At 36.3% G+C, this 20,340-nt stretch overlaps 1 protein-coding gene across 3 annotated transcripts in view; it reads right to left on the bottom strand.

Moving 5' to 3' along the window:
* Nucleotides 1-521: 521 nt before the first annotated feature.
* Nucleotides 522-20,340, bottom strand: part of LOC116173581 — a 147,738-nt gene continuing 127,919 nt past the window's right edge. For all 3 annotated transcript variants that reach the window (XM_031491184.1, XM_031491183.1, XM_031491185.1), the window contains 5 exons: nucleotides 18,656-18,761; nucleotides 10,518-10,699; nucleotides 5,986-6,140; nucleotides 1,418-1,622; nucleotides 522-827 (listed from right to left, as the gene is read on the bottom strand). In XM_031491184.1, coding sequence (XP_031347044.1) covers nucleotides 537-827; nucleotides 1,418-1,622; nucleotides 5,986-6,140; nucleotides 10,518-10,699; nucleotides 18,656-18,761 — 939 coding nt within the window. In that variant the 3' untranslated portion in view covers nucleotides 522-536. The remainder of the gene's footprint in view (nucleotides 828-1,417; nucleotides 1,623-5,985; nucleotides 6,141-10,517; nucleotides 10,700-18,655; nucleotides 18,762-20,340) is intronic.

Here is a 20,340-nt window from a genome sequence, read left to right as displayed (position 1 = left end):
TATATCGACTTCTATATTAGCAATTAATTTTTCCGTTTCCCGATTCACTTGAAGTCCCTCGTTCCTGTTGACCTAGCTACTTGTAAATCAATACCGTCCTACCTTAATGTTTAAGGACCCGCATGTCAAATTTCAACACGATCCGTTGCTTTTACAAAGTGATCGTGCACACGGACGAACGGACAACAATAAGAAACTATAAAGGATCTGAGAATCCTTAACAAAGATTTTGGTATGTAATACTATTTCACGGGCTCTATCAAATCCATTGACTGCACCTATAAAACCTACACCTCTATACGAACGTCCCTACAGAATAAAGAACGAATCGTTGCCTTAATCTTAATACGATAAATTCAATTGGAGATGGTGCCGTCCCCAACGTGGAAAATGAAGAAGTGAAAACATGCTAACGAGACAGTCTTTGCAGGAAACTGTGCCAAGACGCGTGAAAATAGGTCAAACAGTCGATGCGGCAACTTAATATTTAAGAACCAGAATGCGTATTATCAAACCTAAATAATTCCATAAGTGTATTAAAAATGCACTAACCGTGGCGGCGAAACTGCGCTTACAGCAGTCCGAACGACCAAACTTCGGCAACGTTTCTGAAGATGTCGAAGCTCATCTTCGGCCGCAAGGAGACGTTCGCTCATTTTCGCTCTGGCAGAGCAATCGGGCGCCATAATTGCCTCGAGTTGCCTCATCAGGTGACGGATCGACGCAAGTTTTCTTTCCCGTTTGCCGTGCTCGTGCTCGGATCCTTCGTCAGAAATGCCGCTGTCTGAATAGGAGCTCTCGCTTAACAATCCAGGCAGGCTTGAATCCTACAACAAGTGAACAAACTATAGCGGGCTTGGTTTATCGACGTCTTCGTCGCTCCGGATGAACCGCCCCAGTAATGAAAAGCGCCGCGCTGCATACAAAACAGATTTCAAACGGTCAAAGCAATCACTAACTTATACGTTGCAGTGGCGTTCCCGCAACTTAGATACGTTCTACTTTAATGCAGGAAATTTATAATATTTCAGTACTTTTGCGCGTATTTATTAGTAAGCAAAGCCACCACCTCATAACAGGGATAATTTTGCAATAATAAACTACAACTTTGCTTTCGCGTTGGCTTTTTCGGAAGCATCATAAAGACAGTACGCTCTCAGAAGCGATATTAAATTTGTATTTTTACGCTGATTCCATCGAATATCTCAGCAACGTGACCAGAAATTCGATTGAGGTGCGATTAACGATCCGGAAGCGGCACCATTACGTTCGCAGACTAGTCGTGGAAATGCCCAAAATAGATCTCTTAATTGCGTTAATATAGTGCAAAAAATTCCCGTCACACCGCATTAGAGGCGTTAAATCGCGACCCGTAAACATAGACACACGCGTTATTATTTAATGTAATTAAACTCACCTGATATGTTTCCGAAAGTACTTTCGCTACATCACGAACCGACGTGGCGATATGATTTGAAAAAACTCCATCTTGCAGTGCCGAATCCAAGACTGCCAAAGTCTCTTTGTCTTCCTGTAAGTTGCCTTGCAGTTGTTTAAGGCGATTTTCTAACGTTTGCCAGGTTTGAAGTAGAGAATTTAGCTGGTTTAGTCTTTCTGTTACACTGAAACAATATCCTTACATAAGAAACAGTATATTATGTTAATCGAAATTTACGTTTGCCATTTTACCAATCACAGCTTTGAGTAAAATCTCCCTGTGTCTTTGGCGCATTTTTAAAAAAAATACGCTATTATATTCATTATGGCTGGCTATGTACCTACGGCCTTACACTATGGTACGGCTCAGCAATTACAATAGCTAGAGACTTCAAATTTTCACTAAAAGCTTTCTGCGTAGTGTAGATGTGCAGGCTCTAGTCTATTTTGAGTTAGATTACTCATAGGATGGATAATTTTAAACTTCGCTAATAAAATACTGATTGATATTACCAAAAATGCGCTTTGCTGATTTGCAACTTGTTTAGGTACGAGTACCTACGTTGATGAAATGGACAGATAACACTATTCATACTTAAAGTACAGGCGAACTTTGTTATAAATATTTTCTTTAATAACAATTTATAGCAAGTGTTTTTTTTTGTGTTTATTTTGATGTTCCGTTTCGTTTACTATAATAATCCTAGTTGTGCATATTGATTTTCCGCGACGAATATGTGTATGCTTTAACAACGTGGGCAATTAAATGTCAAATATTATTGCCGATTTATGTGCCGGAGAAGCTGATTTAGCTACCAAATGCGCCGAATTAACTGTAGAAGGTGGTGAGTAGACTAGAAATGACAAATTAACCGAATTATGCATACAAGATGCTTCATCTCGCCGAAGAACAATTTACACAAGAGACTCTTCAGTCGAGTGCCTATTAATAAAGTTTGTTCTAAATGTGCACAACCAAGCATGATGGTGGGCAAATGATCTACAACTGCATTCACGGAAAAGGGCATAAACCTCTCCGCAGAAGAATAAGAAAATCTTAGTGGACCGTCTCCCTTGCCCTTTCAACTTATCATGTCCTGGAAAAAGTTACAAAGACGCCAATCGTTTAAAACGTCATTTAGGACAAAAACACGCTACACTCAGCCACTGATAAGCACTCTGCATCGCGTGATCTTTCGTTCCCGGATCCTCCAGACGGATCTCTGGACCGCTACTCACTAATCTAACACGAAGTTCAAAAGGGTGTATACTATATACTATAACCACCAAATAACCCAAAATCACACAAAAGGAAAGGGCCATTTTCAAAAAAAGGCGATAAAGATTGTGTGGAAAATTATAGGGAAATCAAGATCGAGATCAAGACGACGGCGTATAGAATCTAAGCAACGGTACTGAATAAAGGATTAGAAAGAGAAATGGAAAAGAAGATAGGCTATATGTATGGATTACAGATTGGTGGAAAAAGAATTGGAAAAAAGGGCGGAAAGGTGCGTTTTTTCATAGTTGGCATGGAAGATGGGAAAATAGACAAGAAGATAAAAGACAGAAGACACAGACATTGAGGGTAAGTATACAAGGGAAGGAGTATCCCACTTAGCAACCTCATTTAACCTCTATATGAGAGACATGGAAAAGGTATTAAGAGAGGGCCTAGGTGAAGGGATCGTAGTGGTAATAAGGAAGTCCTTGGCATACGCGGGCGACGCACGTAGTGATAATGGCAACAGAGATAGAAGAGACAAACGAAATAAATGGAAACGTTTTGGGAAAGAGCAGTTAAATTAGGGTACCAAATGCAAAGAAATAATGGGACAAGTGCGCAAGTATGAGAACTAAGGAAAACGGGGGTGGTAGGGATGAGACAAGTGTCTGGAATAGGGGGAGGGGTTTCAAGAATGACTTCAGAACTGTTCTATACGGAACGGAGATATGAGGGGTGAAAGGAATAGGAGGAACTGGAAGGAATACAAAGAAAGTATTATAAATGGGTATTAGGGCTAAACGGAAGGACAATACCAAATTATATACGAGGAAACCCAAAGGAAACGGGAATTTGGCGGTGGCTGGGAGAGAGTGACAACGCGCCCTCTCCATAAAGCAGTTTTTGACCAAAAAATGGCATGAGATTAATTAATTTATTTATTTAGTTGTTTAACCAGACACCATACATAATAAGAAAATTCCAATTACGTGGCACTGGAGCTCTGGAGAAGAAATCGACTGTCTACTCGCCGGACCTCGCCTCCTGTGATTTCTGTTGGTTCACCCGGCTCAAAAAGGACATGAGAGGAAAGCGTTTTGCCACTGAGGAGGAGGTAAAACAAAATCGCTATAGGAAGCGTAAAGAACATCCAGAAAAGTGAATTTAAAAAATGTTTTGAACAATGGAGGGAACGTGCGGAAGTCAATGGAAAATATTGTAAAGGTGATCAACATTAGGTGTAAAATTATTAAGCAATAAAGAAGTAATGATGAAATTCTTTTTTTGGGCCTCCTCGGATAGCTTCGCGACGCAGGGCGGTAAGGTTTGAGGAAAGGAGTGAAAGGGAAGAGCAAAGGAAATGGATATGCATGGGCTGAGCTCGAAAGTAGGAGACAAATAGGAGAAAGGGTGGAAGTAGTTGTTATAAAGGAACGAATAAGGGAGTGGTTAGCAAAATATTCATGGGAAGGAATAAAAAATATTAAAATAATGGTGAGATTCAGATAAAGGAATGAGGAGAGAGGGAAGAAGAAATGGAAACAAGAAGAAGAAAGAAAAAGTGAAGAGGAAGAAAACAGAACGCATGCTAGGCAATTGCTAGGCGGTGAGAGGACAATAAAAGCAGAAGTGGTGCGTGGGAAGAAGGGGGGAGGTGAGAAGTGGATACTGATCCAAATTAAACGACAAACGCCTTTTAGGTGTATTTTTTTGCCATTTTAGCGTCGAATGAAGTTGATTGTATACTTAAAAACAAAACGAAAAAAATCATAATTTGTCTACTTTTATCACGGAACAAATAGTCCTGGCAGGGTGTCCAGCGACCAGTGCCCACCTAAAATACTTTCAATGTCATACCACTTCTTTTTGTACTGTAAGTTGGCCCACCCTTTATCATTTTGAAACTGCTGATCTACAACACCCAATGAGAGAAACGTGTTAATAATTTGTTAAAATGCAAGAAACAAATACTGCCGTTTAATACAGTACATACTTATAAATTTGCAACGGGCCATAATGACCTACGGGCCAGGTAGCAAACCCCCCCTTGGGCCGGTCCACCCCTGACGACGCAGTGATAATAGCAACAGAGGTAGAACAAAGGAAGGAAACGTAGGGAAAGGAAAGGAATAGATAAATGTAGAAAACTCAAAGACGAGGAGATTTGGAAAAGGGAGAGGACGGAAAGAGAGATGGAATGGAAATGGAAGAAGCAAAGAAAGGAAAGAAGTAATAGAAATTAAATATTTAGGGTGCCAAATGCAATGAAATAATAGGACAAAATGTGCAAATAAGAGAACTAAGAAAAAGGAGTGGCAATGAGACAGATGTGGGGAATAGGAGAGGAGTTCAAAATAAGAAAATACCCAGTTGATACAATGGTGAGAGATGTGCTTATGCACAGAGCGGAGATATGGGGGTGTACACAAGGGGATGAACTGAAAAGAATAAATACAAAGAAGGTACCTATTATGAATGGGCATTAGAGCTAAACGGGACAACACTAAATTGTATGTTAGAGGAAACGAAAATGTCGAGACACAGGGCGGTAAGGTTCGAGGAAAAAAAGTGAAAGAGAAAGGGAATTAGTAAAAAAAATGCTTGGGAACGAACATGAACGCAAATCGAATGTGGGAAGAACAGAGGAAAAAATATACTATTATAGAGAAAGGGATATGCACGGACTGAGGCCAAAAGTTTGGAAAATGAGCTGGAAAAACGGACCTTGATGCACAAGCACAACACATAGAGTGAAGATAGAGAACGCACGAGGAAGTAGTAGTTGCAAGGAGCTAATACGGGAGTGGTTAGCAAAATAGTTATGGGAAGGAATAACAAAATTAAAATAATGGCGAGATGAGGGAATGAGGGAGATAACTCACAAACGGTTTCGAATTTTCCAATTCTGTTTTTAGCAATAGGTAGACAATGGTCAAGGGACTAATTGATTAAATGTTGGTCAATATTCGTCAACCGGAAGTGACTTGTTGTCTATATTGGTATTGGTGCAGTTTATTTCAATTAATCATCTGAGATCTAAACTTAACATAACATCAGAAAAAAAACTCCCCTTAAACGTTATAATGAATAGGTACACACTTCATAGGTTGATTCTAGTTCTTTTGTATACGAACACAGCAATCTATAGTGTATTAAGTAAAAGTATAAAGGACCCCCCCTTCTCTTTTTGGGCCCCCCATCAAATTCCCTCTAGCTACGTGCCTGGCAACCACGTAATCAGTAACATATTCTTACACCTGGTTTTGTGACAAACGTAATTTTCGGATAATGACAATTAGCAATTAGTAAAAAGCGACACTTACCTGCTGTGAATGTCGTACCATACGCGGTATAAGTCCGAAATATCACCCTTGAGAGCCGTGGAATTGTAATTTTTGTTTTCGAACACAAAGCGATGCACAGCGACGTTGAGTGTTAATAATTTCGCCTTTTGTTCGTCCATGCTTAGTAATTTGTTCTGTAACAAACACGATTTGATAATGAAATTACCGTTATGAGTATGTGTACATTAAAACGCGATACTTTAACGTTGTAATTTGAGCAGAAATACAATCTGAAATTGCGTGAGTATTAAATTTATTAAACTATTTTCAAATTCATCGACATCCCCTTTTTGAAAAGGGCGTGTGTAACTTGACCCAAACATAAACTAATTTATACCGTGCGGGTTTTATAATCGCCGAAGGGAAAAGCGTTTTGGCAATTCATTTTAATATTTCCCAAGACCCTAATCGTAGTGTGAACTTTAAATAACAGATATCCTGACCACACGTAATGCGGATTTTAGGCATTATAACGTTTCGATTAAAAAAATCTTTTCGTGACGGAAGCGCATAGTATAAGATGCGGCTAATTAAAATTGTATATAGGGTAACGAATATAACATAAAAAAAGAAAAAAGGCGCTGGAAGCGTAAACATAAACTTGAGTAATTTATACACGCTCTGCCATCAATGTCAGGCAGCAAGAATATATGGTTCGCTGTACTTCTCCCAGTAGATAGAAGACTTTTCGCAACTCTACGATCAGTCTCAAGGGACTGTCAGTGGACATTCTCTAATGCACAAAATATGTGAACGGACCTTTACGGAAAATTATCCCCTAAAAAAATTTAAACACTCCAGTATTTGCATCGAATATTACCGTAATCGCGTGACAAACTGTACCAAGTTCGAATCAATTGATTGGCCGTTGATTGCAAATTGAATTACGTTGGAATGCACGTCTGTAGCGGGTTATCAGTAGCATACAAATGTGTGTTAGGGACAAACCCGCCCCACGTCGATTTATTCTACATCCTGTGTAAATTTTCTATAAACGCTCGAATGTACAATTAGAATAATTAAATGCCTTTCTAAATCAAGTGTGCAACGAGAAGAACCGAATTTACGACAGCGCAGGAGGGAATACCGAAAAAAATTTAAGTACACCCCAGAAACAGTAACGACTAGAAAAAGTTTTCCAGCTAAAGGATCCTGAAGTACGCGGTCATATGATGATGTGCGATCGATATCGACTGTCACAAAGCAGCAGCATTTGTACCCTGTTCCGGGCACCTTCAGATTAAGACTTGGACGTGGTTGTGAGTAAGGCGTGATGGAGACTCCTATTGAGAATCCCGTCACGTACCCGGCCGTAGCAGCAGCGCGACACGGGTACGCTTTTATCGTCATTTCAAACTCTGAAAATATCACACACCGCTAGTTTTTAGGTCGCATACAGTTAAATTTAAGAATCCATGAGCAATGCACTGGATTAAGGGCGCTTTGTTATTCACCCCAACAACGTACATAGAAATAGCCCCCCCCCCTCAATTTTCCAAATAAATTTTTCATAACTACAGCTAATTCAAAGAAGTATAGTGGACGAAAAACCACGTATAAGTATATCTCAAGATCAAGACCTACAGCGCAATCTGTTGTAAAGTACGAGATAGACATCATTGATAACTACCCTGTAACCACCCACACAAATGTGCTGTAAGCATGCTATAAGAACCGTTTACAGGTTTCAGTAACAACTTACAGAATACTGTAATACCAACACTCTAGAACGACATCTATGGGAAACGTGAACTTCGACAAATCAATATTCTTTCAAGCTCATACAAATTTTCTTTTGGCCTAGTTACTTTTCAAGAAAAGGCGATCTGACTAATCTCCAAAATGAGAGAAAGTACGTCTGATTCCGAATGTTTAAGCACATTTTCCCATCTGAAAAGGTAAAGAAAACTCTTTTTCAAGTGTAATTGATGATATAAGCACAAACTTTCTTAAACTCCACGCTGAATCACCGTAAATTATGTGCATTTTTGTAATAAATATACAGGAAAATACCCCCAATCCACTACGATTTGTCACTAATCGAAGAAATCTATGCTAGTTCGCCGATTAGGAAAAATTTACGCTTCCATGACTATTCCGTTAAAGAAGAGCGTTAGAACTTGATAAAAACTTCCAGTATATTAATGTTAGGAAAAATTGAGAAGAATCTGATAGGAAATTGACAATTGAAACCTGAATGTCAGACGGAAGCTCAAAAAAAAAGCTGAAGAACTTGAGTGCGGTCGATTCAGAAAAGCTTAAGGGAAATATGAACGAAGTTTAAGGAGAATTTTAGAGGAATCTTATCATGTTAACAAACATAAGAAATTGAAACCTTTTTTTCTTGAATGTTCGCAATTTTCTTTATAAGCTAGATGTAGAATTTCACCCCTCGGACGGTCGCTAATTGACTGCCAATTTTTTCGGTAGTGTTAGAGAGTTTTAACAGGAATGATAATTACAAACTGTTTTCGTGTTAACCTTTTTTTTTGTACGCTAGGTGTGGATTCACCCTCTTCGGCTGTTGATAAATGAATGCTAATTTTTTCAGTGGTATAAAGATGAACCTTAACGCTTAAAACAAACACAGGAATTAAGAATCATTTTTTCGTCTTACACTTTCAATACTTCATGAGATACGGTCCTCCAAAGAACGACCATCAAGGGCCATTTTAAGGTTTCCACATATAGCTGGGGGCCACATGATAAAAAACAATAACACGAAAAAATACAGCCCTTTTTTATGTCTAAGAATATGGGTACCAAATTTGGTTCCCGGAAATGAGAGTACAGACAGACTGACATCGAAATTTTGTTTGATTCGGATTCCTGGTACCTCAAAACGTGTATTTCCGTAAAAAAGTGGGGGGTCATTTTTTACCCCGATGCAACACCTCCCTTACTAACGTACGGGTAGTTAGAAGGTAAAACTGCCAATTTTAGATATTTTTACGTAGAATCTAGTAGTGACGTAGTAACAAACAATGGTCGACCACCGGTTCTGAGATTTGACCCAAACTTGGATGGTTTTTTTCTCGTCATTTTACAAAAAAAAAAAATTATATCACACCATTTTTATAGAGGGCTTTTCAAGGAATAATTTTTCAATTTTCATTTGTCAAGATTTTACAAATACTATTATCCAAAATAGTTCGTAAACATTGTTCATTAACCAGTTTATGCTACTGCTCGGTCAAGTAAAGTGTTACTCATTTCGCTTTCACAGTTCTGATTTTATTTTCGCCTAAGTGCATTTTCAAATAAAACAATCAATCTTGATAGAATAATACAAAAAGTAGAAAAGTCTAAATGCTTATTAAAAAATTCGGAATAGTCCTCACTGAACTCAAAACCGTGTTCACATAACCCAAAATCTTTTCCAAAAAATTCAAAATAGTTTTCACAGTGACATGCACAATTAAATACGTCTGCACGTGGCGAAATATGGACAAAATGCAACAATAGTAGGCAAATGTTCTTTTAGCCCCACACGGTTACGTATGATTTTTTTATACCTGTACAGTATACTCGTAAATGTACATTATGATTTGAAATTATTTGTTATTAATTGAATACAATTGAAAAACTTTGCAATGAAAATTATTCCTTGAAAATCCTTCTATAAAATTTTTTCTAAAATGAGATAACGACCAATTGAAATTTTTTTACAATTTTCGTTTATAACTTTGTAATTTTTGGTTCTACGACTAAAAGTTACTGGACGAAATTTTATTTTTATAAAAAATGTTTAAATAATCAAATCAAATCAAATAATTCGACAATTAGCTATATACTGTGAGTGTGACTAAAAATTATTGCACATTGAGCCATTCCTTTTAGTACATAACTACATGTACATGTTAGCGGTTAAGAGTACGTTCGTCTTTATGGCATTAACAATTTTACTATAACACCATTATAACATATTTATTTATCGACTGTAAAATTATAATAAATCATTTGGTACTTGAATAAAATTATACAGTAAGAATTTTTAGTAAGTAAACAGTTCAAACAAATCAAGTCATCTGTCATAGCCAACCAAAGATATGGAAGAAACACTTGAAGTCATCAAAGCAACATAACGAAAGTAATGCTCAAAAATTATTCACTGCTCTTTACACATTTTATAGTTTTCTTGCACCCCAAATGGAGATGCAAAGAAAATTGTCATCTGGGCGGTTTTAAATATCTAAATAACGAATCCGAAATTGGTTTATGAAAATTCTGTCAAAGTTTAAGGAATTGTGCTTTGTTAAAAGAACAAGTAATACAGTAAATTCCTCTTGCGATAGCAATTCAAAAGCACAGGTGGATAACAAATTAGTACTTCGAGGTCTAATAATTATCGTCTAGGTCTCTAGGATACGAACTATGGTATGATATAACGAAAATTATTTACGTACTTATTGAAAAAACTGGGCACATTTCCAAGGTCTATATGTTGAAATAGCTAATGTTCAATGATGAGTTCTCGCCATATATAAAAAAATTAATAATACAAAACTTACCGAATAAATCTCAACGTCCTTGCGAATATCCTCAATTGAGTTTACAGTTAAGGATTCTAAACGCACCGGTATCTTCTCATTTGTAAGTTCATTTTTCAAAGTCAATATTTCCTTTTGCAAACTTCTGTACTCTTGCATCTTGTTCAACTTCTCCCTCAACCGCTTCCACTGTGATAGTAAATCTGAAAATAAAAACCGCGTTAAAAGCCTAATAATAACAAGACGTAATGGCCAGATTTCTCGCTTATACAACCGGTTTCTCAAATATATACATATGGAGATCTCTATTAATTCCACACATTACAGTAGCCTCATTAATTCGCATAAGTACAACAAAGACTAAGTATGTACTAGAATTTTGATTCTCAAATGCGCGCGAGTAGGCAAACTGACCGCACTGCACCTATTTGTAAAAGGACTAGGTCAATGCAATTAAAAAGGCAGACAATTACATTAATTGTACCTACGCTTAACTAAAATGAACATCTTTTAGTTATAACCCGATTTTAGCGCAGTAGAAACTGGTTACTGGTTAGGATAGGCATCCTATGCACAGGAAACTACATAAAAATTAGAAAATCGACACAAAAAAGGAAGTTAGGTACTTACAGCACCGGGTTTAATTGGTTCCAATTGAAGGCGTTGCGTTTTGGTACCGGAATTCGTGGAGTTTCCGTTTTTTAACAGTTTATGGATATAACTAAGCAGCCTATTTCTACTATTATTACTATAAACAATGTAATTGTGTTACACTTGCAGTTGTAGTAGAGTATAACCGTTTAAGGTCGTTAGTGGGAGCAATAAACAGCTGCTCGTAGATTAGCTAAACCGAAAGTAAAAGTTGGAGGTACTAGACAAATCATTGGTTTCTACACATTATTGGGGTTGGTATTTTTTTGGACAAACGTCAATGAACAGTCAGGTATAGTGGGTCTACCTTCGCTTCAGGCGTATGGACTGAAATAACAAATAACATTTCTGAACGGAGTCTAGATTGCGAAATAAAACAGAAAAGACGAAAATGATCGCATCCATTATTTTATAGTCATGCACGTCCTCCCTTCAAGGTTTATATTTTATAATTATTGCATTTGGGGAAATTATAATTTCAGCACAGCGAACTATACGACAATGCGTTTCTGGGGTGCTAAAGAATGCGCAAAAGTGATTTTCGTTTAAATATATGGGAATAAAGTATACCAAACAAATTATGGCACGAAAAAAATCCCGGTGTTACCGCATAATTTTATACGTTACTCCACTTTTTATAAATTACTCCATTTATTTAGGTGCATGGTGCATATGGAAGAGCAGTTTTTGCTGAATTTGTACCTGGGATTCCATGAATTGTTGGAATAAATATTTATGAAAGGAAAATATTTAGAGGAAAGCAAAGATTACAAAATCTGGTTAACTAACGAAAGAATATCACACGACGTAAAATTTATGGAAGAATCCGAATTAAAAATGAGAAATGCAATTGAATTCAATTTGTATAACTTTCCTAATTCCTAATTTAAGATCCGAGATAAATATATGAATTAGGAAAAAGCTGCTAAAAACGTACATATGGAGTGTAGTTCTATAGGGTGCGAAACCTGGACGATAGGCGGGAAGACAAAAATAGGATAGAAGCATTCAAAATGTGGTAGAAGGATAATGAGGATTAGCTGGATGGACAGAGTAACAAACGAAGCAGTCTTGGAGCTAGTACAGGAAAATAGATACATGTGGAAAACCGTACAGAGAAGACGAGATAGAATGATAGGGCACGTGCTCAAACACGGAGGATTAGTGCAGCTAGCTATAAAAGGTATGGCAGAAGGCTAGAGAGGGGTAGGACGACAGAGGCTTAGATACATAGACCAAATAGTTCGGGACCTAGGCAAGGGTAGTTATGTAGAAGTGAGAAGATTAACGCAAGATAAGAAAGGGTGGAGGACTGCGTCCAATCAATCCTAGGATTGCGGACTCCAGAAAGAAGATCCGAAGCGGCACATTTTCATAACTGCAAAATTTGACATGAATTAGGAATTCAACCACCGTGTATCAATTGCTCAAACAATATTAGGTAAGGAAAATGATAAATGCTTTATAATTTCCCGAAACGTCTAAATTGAAAAACGATTCAGTTTAGTTCTATGGTTACTTATGTATCAAATGTGGTCCACATTTTGCACAGATTAAAAAAATGAATAAAAACCGACGCATCCCATTTGAAATAACGAAGAGTTAGTTAAGTGCGACAATAACAGAAGATCGTATAAAATTGAAAATACTTTGGCTGAAAACTGCTCATTGCCGAAATTTTCAAAAACTTAATTAATTTATTCAGTCGTCATTGGATACCTCACATTAATTGTACCTAATCAATAAATAGGTAACGTATCTTTTATTAATTCTATTTGCACACTTAACGATTCTACAGCTTTGGAAGAATTTTAGAAAACATAGTACCAGTCCAAAGAATGAGAACCAACTTCTCACAGAACCTTATTTTCTCTCAATTTCTGCTGCTACATAGTTGCAATTGCATACCCATAATAATTCCATAATTCTCGATATTTCAATTTTCGGCCGAGATTCTACGTGCAACTAGACTAGTTCAGTAGTACTTTTATAGCTCTAAAAAATCCGATACGCAGTCATTACTTTTACATTTTTTAATTCATCTGCATATAGTTGCTCGAGGTTTAAGGAATATTTAGTAGCACAGACATTCATATGCTCTTTGTAGGAACAATTATAAAAGAAACCCTTTTTTGGAGGTTTATCACGAAAAGGTAGTTCCTCCTCTTTACACAGAATGAGAGAGAAGTGCATTTGATGAATTTCCCGACTGATTCACAATTTAAAACCCCCATTACTTTAGAACCCTTCCGTATTTTACCATGAAATTTGAAACGAGACAATTCTTTAATTTTTTACTTCATATGTCCAATTCGTAACTTGCATAATTTCGAATTATTTTTTTAATGGAATTATGTTTCATGTGATTTTGAAGCTCTTTATATGCTTAATTCAACCTTCGAGTTTGAAAACATTTGATTCATTTATTTTCAAAATACTGTTTCGCTATTCCATTAAAAAAAAATTTGAAATTATGCCAAGTTGTCATTTTGTCAACTGAAAAAATAATGAACCGTTTCGTATAGCACCAATTCAAATTTCATGCTAATATACCGAACGATTCCGGGAAATTACACGCTAAAAGATGCAGAAATAAAAGGCTTGTGGTTCCCCCAACCCTAGTGTTGCAACAGGGAGACCAAGAAGGAAATAGGAAAGAAGTGCTAAAAGGAGCTCAAAGACAGTAATTGGGCTAGTGTAAAATTTCAGTACAAATACAATCATGGAATTGAAAAAGCTTTTAATGGGAAAGTGTTAAAAGTTTTGGAAGGCTTCTGAGATATTTACCTTCCCTGATGTTTCAGATGGATTTCGAAAACAAACTCCTACACAAGTGAGAAGGAGAAGACATAAGTTTATGTGGCAAATTTTTTTTTGTTTTAATAATAAATTATAAGAGAGTTTGATTATTTTGTTATTTATCCGTAAGACTGCTTTATTATTTTATTTACCCTCGTAATCCCCTCTCATTCGTATTCTGTCCCTATACACTCCATGGAAAAAGGTTGAATAGGGATTTGTGTGGAATTATAACAAGGTTATAGCGTTGAATGAAAACCTTTGTTTTTCATTCAACGGTTACAGTGAATAAGTAAGTTCCAAAATACAACAACAATCCTATTTTACGGTACTTAATAAATAAAAAATTTCCATTTAGTTATACTGTAAAAGTCTAAAAAAATTAAACCAGATCTAATTATCGCAATCCGTCTTAATTTTAAACTTAACAAAGCACTCACCTATAGCCCATTCTTCGACACGGTTACTCACAAAATGAATTTTCTCTAACAAGAATAGTATACACGGTTATACTATCAATGATTCATAGGGTTTGAAAATGTTATTTGCTAAATTATTGTATAATCAACGATACATGAAACGATGTATAAACTTTCCAAATTTTGACACTGTTGGCATAAATATCGTGCGTAGTAGTGACGACAACGGCCATAGCGCCAAACAGGTTTTGCTATAGCGTAATCGAAAGACCTTTAAATAAAGAATTCAAAAAACCTAACCCCGTCCGTATCAGACGCGCACACGTAGTCAAGGGCGGACTTAGGTGTCCACATGCCCGCCCCAAATAAATTGTGTCCCCCTGCGTAAGGAAATTATGCATATTGCATGCATATATAGCAATAATTTTTTGTATATTATACAACTACCTAGTTTTTGTGGTCCAGAGATTATATTATGTTAGATCAGATTCAGGCGTTGAAATGATAAGCGAATCGAACACTAGTGTACGCATTTTTGGTATTTAATTCTGCTTTTGGCAGGTTTTTCCGATTCTCTTTCAGGATATCTATCTGCTTGTACAATCATTTTAAAATATATGGTGACCCAGTTAGATTACTGACCCAGTGACCCGGTGACCCGGTGACCCAGTTGACCCGGTGACCCAGCTTGACCAGGTGACCCAGCTTGACCCAGTTTGACCCGGTGACCCAGCTTGACCCGGTGACCCAGCTTGACCCGGTGACCCATCTTGACCCAGCTTTACTTAGTGACCCATCTTGACCCGGTGACCCAGTAATTAAATTCTTGTTAGGTATCATCCAAAACAATTTCAAGTAACTTTTAATTTAAAAAAAAACTTCCTCAATAATATTCGCCAACAAGCACGTAGCCCAATTTCATTCAAGAGAACTAATACTTAAAAAAATCAAATGCATTTGTTTATAGTTTGTAGTCAAGTAGTCAATGAAAGTATTTAGAGAAAAGATTTATTTGGATTAAGCTAACTAGTAGAAAAAAATTAAATGTGAATGAATACCTGTAAGCAAACTGGTAAGCCCTGAAGCAAAGAAATGAAGGAGGGAACTGTTTAGAAATAACATTACTACAATTCGGGACATGGAAAGTTTTTTACGGCAGGATTAAAGCAAACATCACAGAAATGGCAGTTGTCAAGCAATCCAGTATTATTTTCAACAAACCAGCATTTCATTTATTTCATAATCTGTACACTTGAACCGAGGGCAGACTTAATTGCGTTGTTCGATCAAACTAGGTTACTGGGTCCCCGGGTGAAATTGGGTCGCTGGGTCAAACTGGGTCAAGTTGGGTCACTGGGTCAAACTGGGTCACTGGGCCAAACTGGGTCATTGGGTCAAACTGGGTCACTGGGTCTAACTGAAAAGAGTATGACGTGACCCAGCGACCCAGTGACCCAGTTTAATTCAGTGACCCAGTTGACCCGGTGACCCAGTGACCCAGTCCAACTCTGATTCGTGTTTCGTGACTACACAACCACGACAAGAATGTTTTGTGCATCCTTTAAAACATCAAATTCTGGAACATTTTTTAAGTTAAAATATAAAGCATGAAACTATTTTCTGTATATTTTTCGTGAATAAGTAATTTTATATTTTGGTTTCCAAAGTGAAGTTTAAAAACTCTCAAACTTTAAGTTTGAACTTTCATATCAGAATCGCAATTCGAGAATGTAGTTTGTTTGTGTCTAGATTTGGAAATTTTGGCTATCAAGGTTTCATCTTAAAAATTTCAGGTTCTCAAAATTATTTCATGTGCAATAGAAATCTGTGAAAGCTTAAATTATTTTCGACAGTTTTAATTTTATTTCGGAATTGAAAATATATTTTTTGTTCACTTTCCACTCTCGAATTTTACATTTTCGCTGTTACGGAGATACGTCTTTTCATGATCCCTTCTTTAAATTATTTCATGTGCATTCGTCGCAATCCAAATTTAAAAATCCAGGGTTTCAAGTGGAAATTTAATAAACTAATAAAATATCTCAATGTTAAACTTAAACATTTCATTTCGGAATTGTGATTTATACTTTTGATATGCATCATCAATCAAAAAATTATGAAACTTTTAAACTCAGGTTGAAAATATAAAACTACGTTATTCAAAATTGTCAAACTTTGATATTTAGCTTCAAATTGAAACGGTCGTTTGCATACCAGATTCTTCTTCATTTTTCAAAAATTATAATTAATAGTTGCAAATTGAATTGCAGTTACCAGGGTGTTTCTAATTTCGTTTGAAATTTACTTTTATCACTGCAACTTGATTTTTTTACTCACCCTTCAATCTCCAAATTTTGAACCGATTGATTTTCAAATTGAAAATAAACTTGCATCAATGTTCTTCGATAATAGTATATTAAGATACATAGCGATCAAAAATGAGTGACCGTCGAGTCACCTTTGGAATTTTTGTTTACATGGGAAATCGTACTTAACTCGAACTTCCAAAGGCGACTCGAAAGTCACTCATTTTTGATCGCCCGATACAAATGTACATAGCGATCAAAAATGAGTGACCGATATAATCAAGTATTTAAAGCACGCGCAACGAGTTTAAGGGCACGACGCAAAGCGGAGTGCCTTTAACGTTGCAAGTGCTTTAAAGACCAATTATACACCTGTATCTTATAGTATTTTTTATTATACCTGCAGTATAATTTAAAAATAGGAAATACAATGAAGTCATATTGACGTTATACTCGAATACATGTCTAATTAAGTGGGCTGGGTGTTCGTAATTTCACGATTGCTATGGAAATGTCACTTGACGTTTGCTTATAAAAATCATCGTCTTTGTGAATTAAACGATTTCCGTTGAAAAAGACCGTCCATTAAATCGATTGTTGTAAAATCTAAACAAACGTTGGAAGGTGTAAAATCCAATTCCAGTAAAGCCTATTATAAGGAATATGAAAAGTTGTTTCCATGGATGAATAGGAAGTTACTTACGAATACAGTCTTAAATGCATCCATAATGCTGGCATATATGAAGCAATTGTCAAAGGTATTTAAATCTTCTATATTTTGGTGCATTCATTCAAAACTTTAAAGCAATGCTGCGATTAAAAAGTGGAACAGATTTGGAAGCATACCCAAAATTACGCGCGTTTGTGAAAGCTTCAACCAAAGGATAGGTACAAAAGCCAAAGAAATGTTCTGCATTTACAGAAAGCGACCTAAGAGGATTTTTTATTTCATCCAGATGACAATTTCAAAAGTCATACTTGAAGTATCGTTACTTAGCAACTTTAAAGCACGTGTGTTTTAAAGGCCCTTTTTCGCACGCATTTGAGTGTTTAAAACGGAGATTGTGATTCAGGTATAATAAAAAATCATTTTTTTTAACCTTTCCACTCTCAAGTATCAAAATTTTGATCTTCAGGAAAGTTTTTCTAACACAGTATTCATACGGAACTTTTAAAAGTTAAGACAGCAATCTAAAATAACTTATTTCTTCCGTCATGCGATACGACGTCAAAGAAAATTTTGGTACAAAAGAGGAATTTCTCATGTGATTCAAAATATTCCTAGTATTTCAGAATGTATTTTAACAAAATTGTAAAAGTTGTTGAGCAGTTAAAAAAGAAAAGAAAGATGGCATAAACTTACTGAATAAGTTTCACGCATTATTTCCAACGACGAGCTGAGTCGATTACTCGGTTTATTATACGGTAAACTAATGTAAATGGATTTATAAAAAGTTACCTCCACCAGGCGTGTTTCAGTTAATATACCACAAGAAACAAAAACAAAACGCGAAGTTCACCACAAAAAATTTCTTTTTCACTTAACCCAAAAAAAATAAACTCTAAATCAACAAGAAAAAGAAGATTTGACTATGCAAAAATGCGCCGGCTGCATTTTTCATGAAAAATATGCTACTAAAGCGAAAAACAGTTACCGCCAGCGCTACCTTGTTTTTGAAAACAAGATGAAAATTGTACGCACATGCCCCGAATAGGATATCATATTTTTCATACTTAGATTAGCATCTTCTACAGCAAATCAGAAAAAAACCAACTTTTTAAGTCCCACCCATCAAACTGCTTTCCCGTTTCTCCGACTGCAGTGGTGAATAAATGAAGGTTTCGTTTTCGTCTTTTAAAGTGCAAATGATTTTGAAATATTTTGGCCCATGCTAAGTGATTTTTGATTTAACCAATTGTAGTGTCAGTAAGGAGCTATGCGAATTTCTACCTGGTTTTTGTAACCATAGCTAGAGGAACTTACCGGCACTGAGTCCCTTGTCAATTTTTGATAAGGAATATTCCTCTGGAGATTTTTCTATTAAATGAAGGCAATATATGTGGCGATCGCAAGTTGCTATTATATCGGTCTGAAACAAAAACGTGCATTAATTAAAAAAAAACAATAACACCGATTATAAAAATACATTAACATATGTCCAGCTTGAGTAGAAGAAGGAGAGCAAATACCGGACAAACGTACAGACTTATGTGGTCTTCGAGACTGAGTTTCTTTAAAATTAGGTTTGGACGCAATGCGTTGTTTTCTCCCGTTGAAATTAGTACAAATAAGGATTTTAACAAACTAAACTCATTCGGTTAAACCGTTTCGGAGGAGAAAAGTGAACACTGGGCGGACATACAAAAAAACAGAAGTACCCAGAAACCAAGAAGTATTTAAGATTTTTCCATTTTCCGCATTTGATCATAGTTGCAACTACAAACGCCTTTTAAAAGGATATTAGATTGAAATTTTCATTTCAGGAAACATGATAAATGGCAATAAAAAGTAATCCATCATATATACTTTATCACTGCAATCCTAGAAATGGAGTCTCCAGACTCGCAAATGGTTCATATTTTGAATTGCATAATATGTCGTTTGAAGTCTGTCCACAGGTCACTGTAACAAAGAAAATCCATGACTAATTCCTTGTTAAGACATATTAAAGGGAGCACGTCTTTCCCATCCTTGCCATCTGCCGTGTTACAGATAATTTTTCAGGCGACCAAATCAGCTAGTTCTCCTGTATACAGTGTATCAGCGACAACTCCTTTGGTGCTTCTAATAGATTTTCTTGTTCTTTACGTCGCCATTATTAACTTTTCAACCTCCAAAAGAATGCGCCATAAAATTCCAGGGAGTGGTACATTCCTTCATTTTTTATTGAGCTGTCTTTTAAATTATTGGACCTGCGGGAGCCGCGGGGAATTTGGGTCTGGGTGTAGTAGCAGTACTGTAAAATTTCTATGCGTGTGCGTCGATAAAGTATGCAGACTCCACTTGCTCCCACCGCCGATTGCGAAAAATAAATATCCGACTGAAGTTCATCGCGAGTATATGGTCTACAAGAATCAACACCATATCAACCAGTTCTGCTTGTGTTTAGAACATTTTCGCAACGCTGATTAAAAAACATCATACACTGCCGACACTTGACTGTTAATTGTGATAATTGAATATCTTTTGTTTGATTATGGCAGACTTGGGGTCGGAAAATAAGGTTTTTTTAGAAATTGGCGTTTTGACTTGGTTTTTCTCTAAAATTTTCTTATGGAATGTGTGATTTTGTTTATATCAGTGAAAAATTTGTAGGTTTGGCTACTCAGAGGTATAATTTGTTTAGGAGGGTGCCATTTGAAATTTTTAAAATATGACATTTAGCGAAGGTCAATCAAGAATTGTATTTTTTCGTTAAAGTACTTAAACAAAATTATCTGATTGTGGAAGAGGTCTTAACCTGTGCCTCAGTCCAAAAATTAGCCGCGCCTGCGCGATTTAGTTTCTCAAAAAAATTTCGAAAAACTGTCGAATTTTGACGAAAAAAGGTTATAATAACAGCGAAACCGTTAAAGTTAGGGGTATAACATGTGTACAATTTCGTTCTAAAACTCATCTCGGTATCTTTTATGGTAAAGGAGTTATGATCCGAGATATCTTAGGTGCTA

This window comes from Photinus pyralis, unplaced genomic scaffold, assembly GCF_008802855.1.
Source record: "Photinus pyralis isolate 1611_PpyrPB1 unplaced genomic scaffold, Ppyr1.3 Ppyr1.4_LG6, whole genome shotgun sequence".
Taxonomy (NCBI): domain Eukaryota; kingdom Metazoa; phylum Arthropoda; class Insecta; order Coleoptera; family Lampyridae; genus Photinus; species Photinus pyralis.
This window is presented reverse-complemented; position numbering and strand designations above follow the sequence as displayed.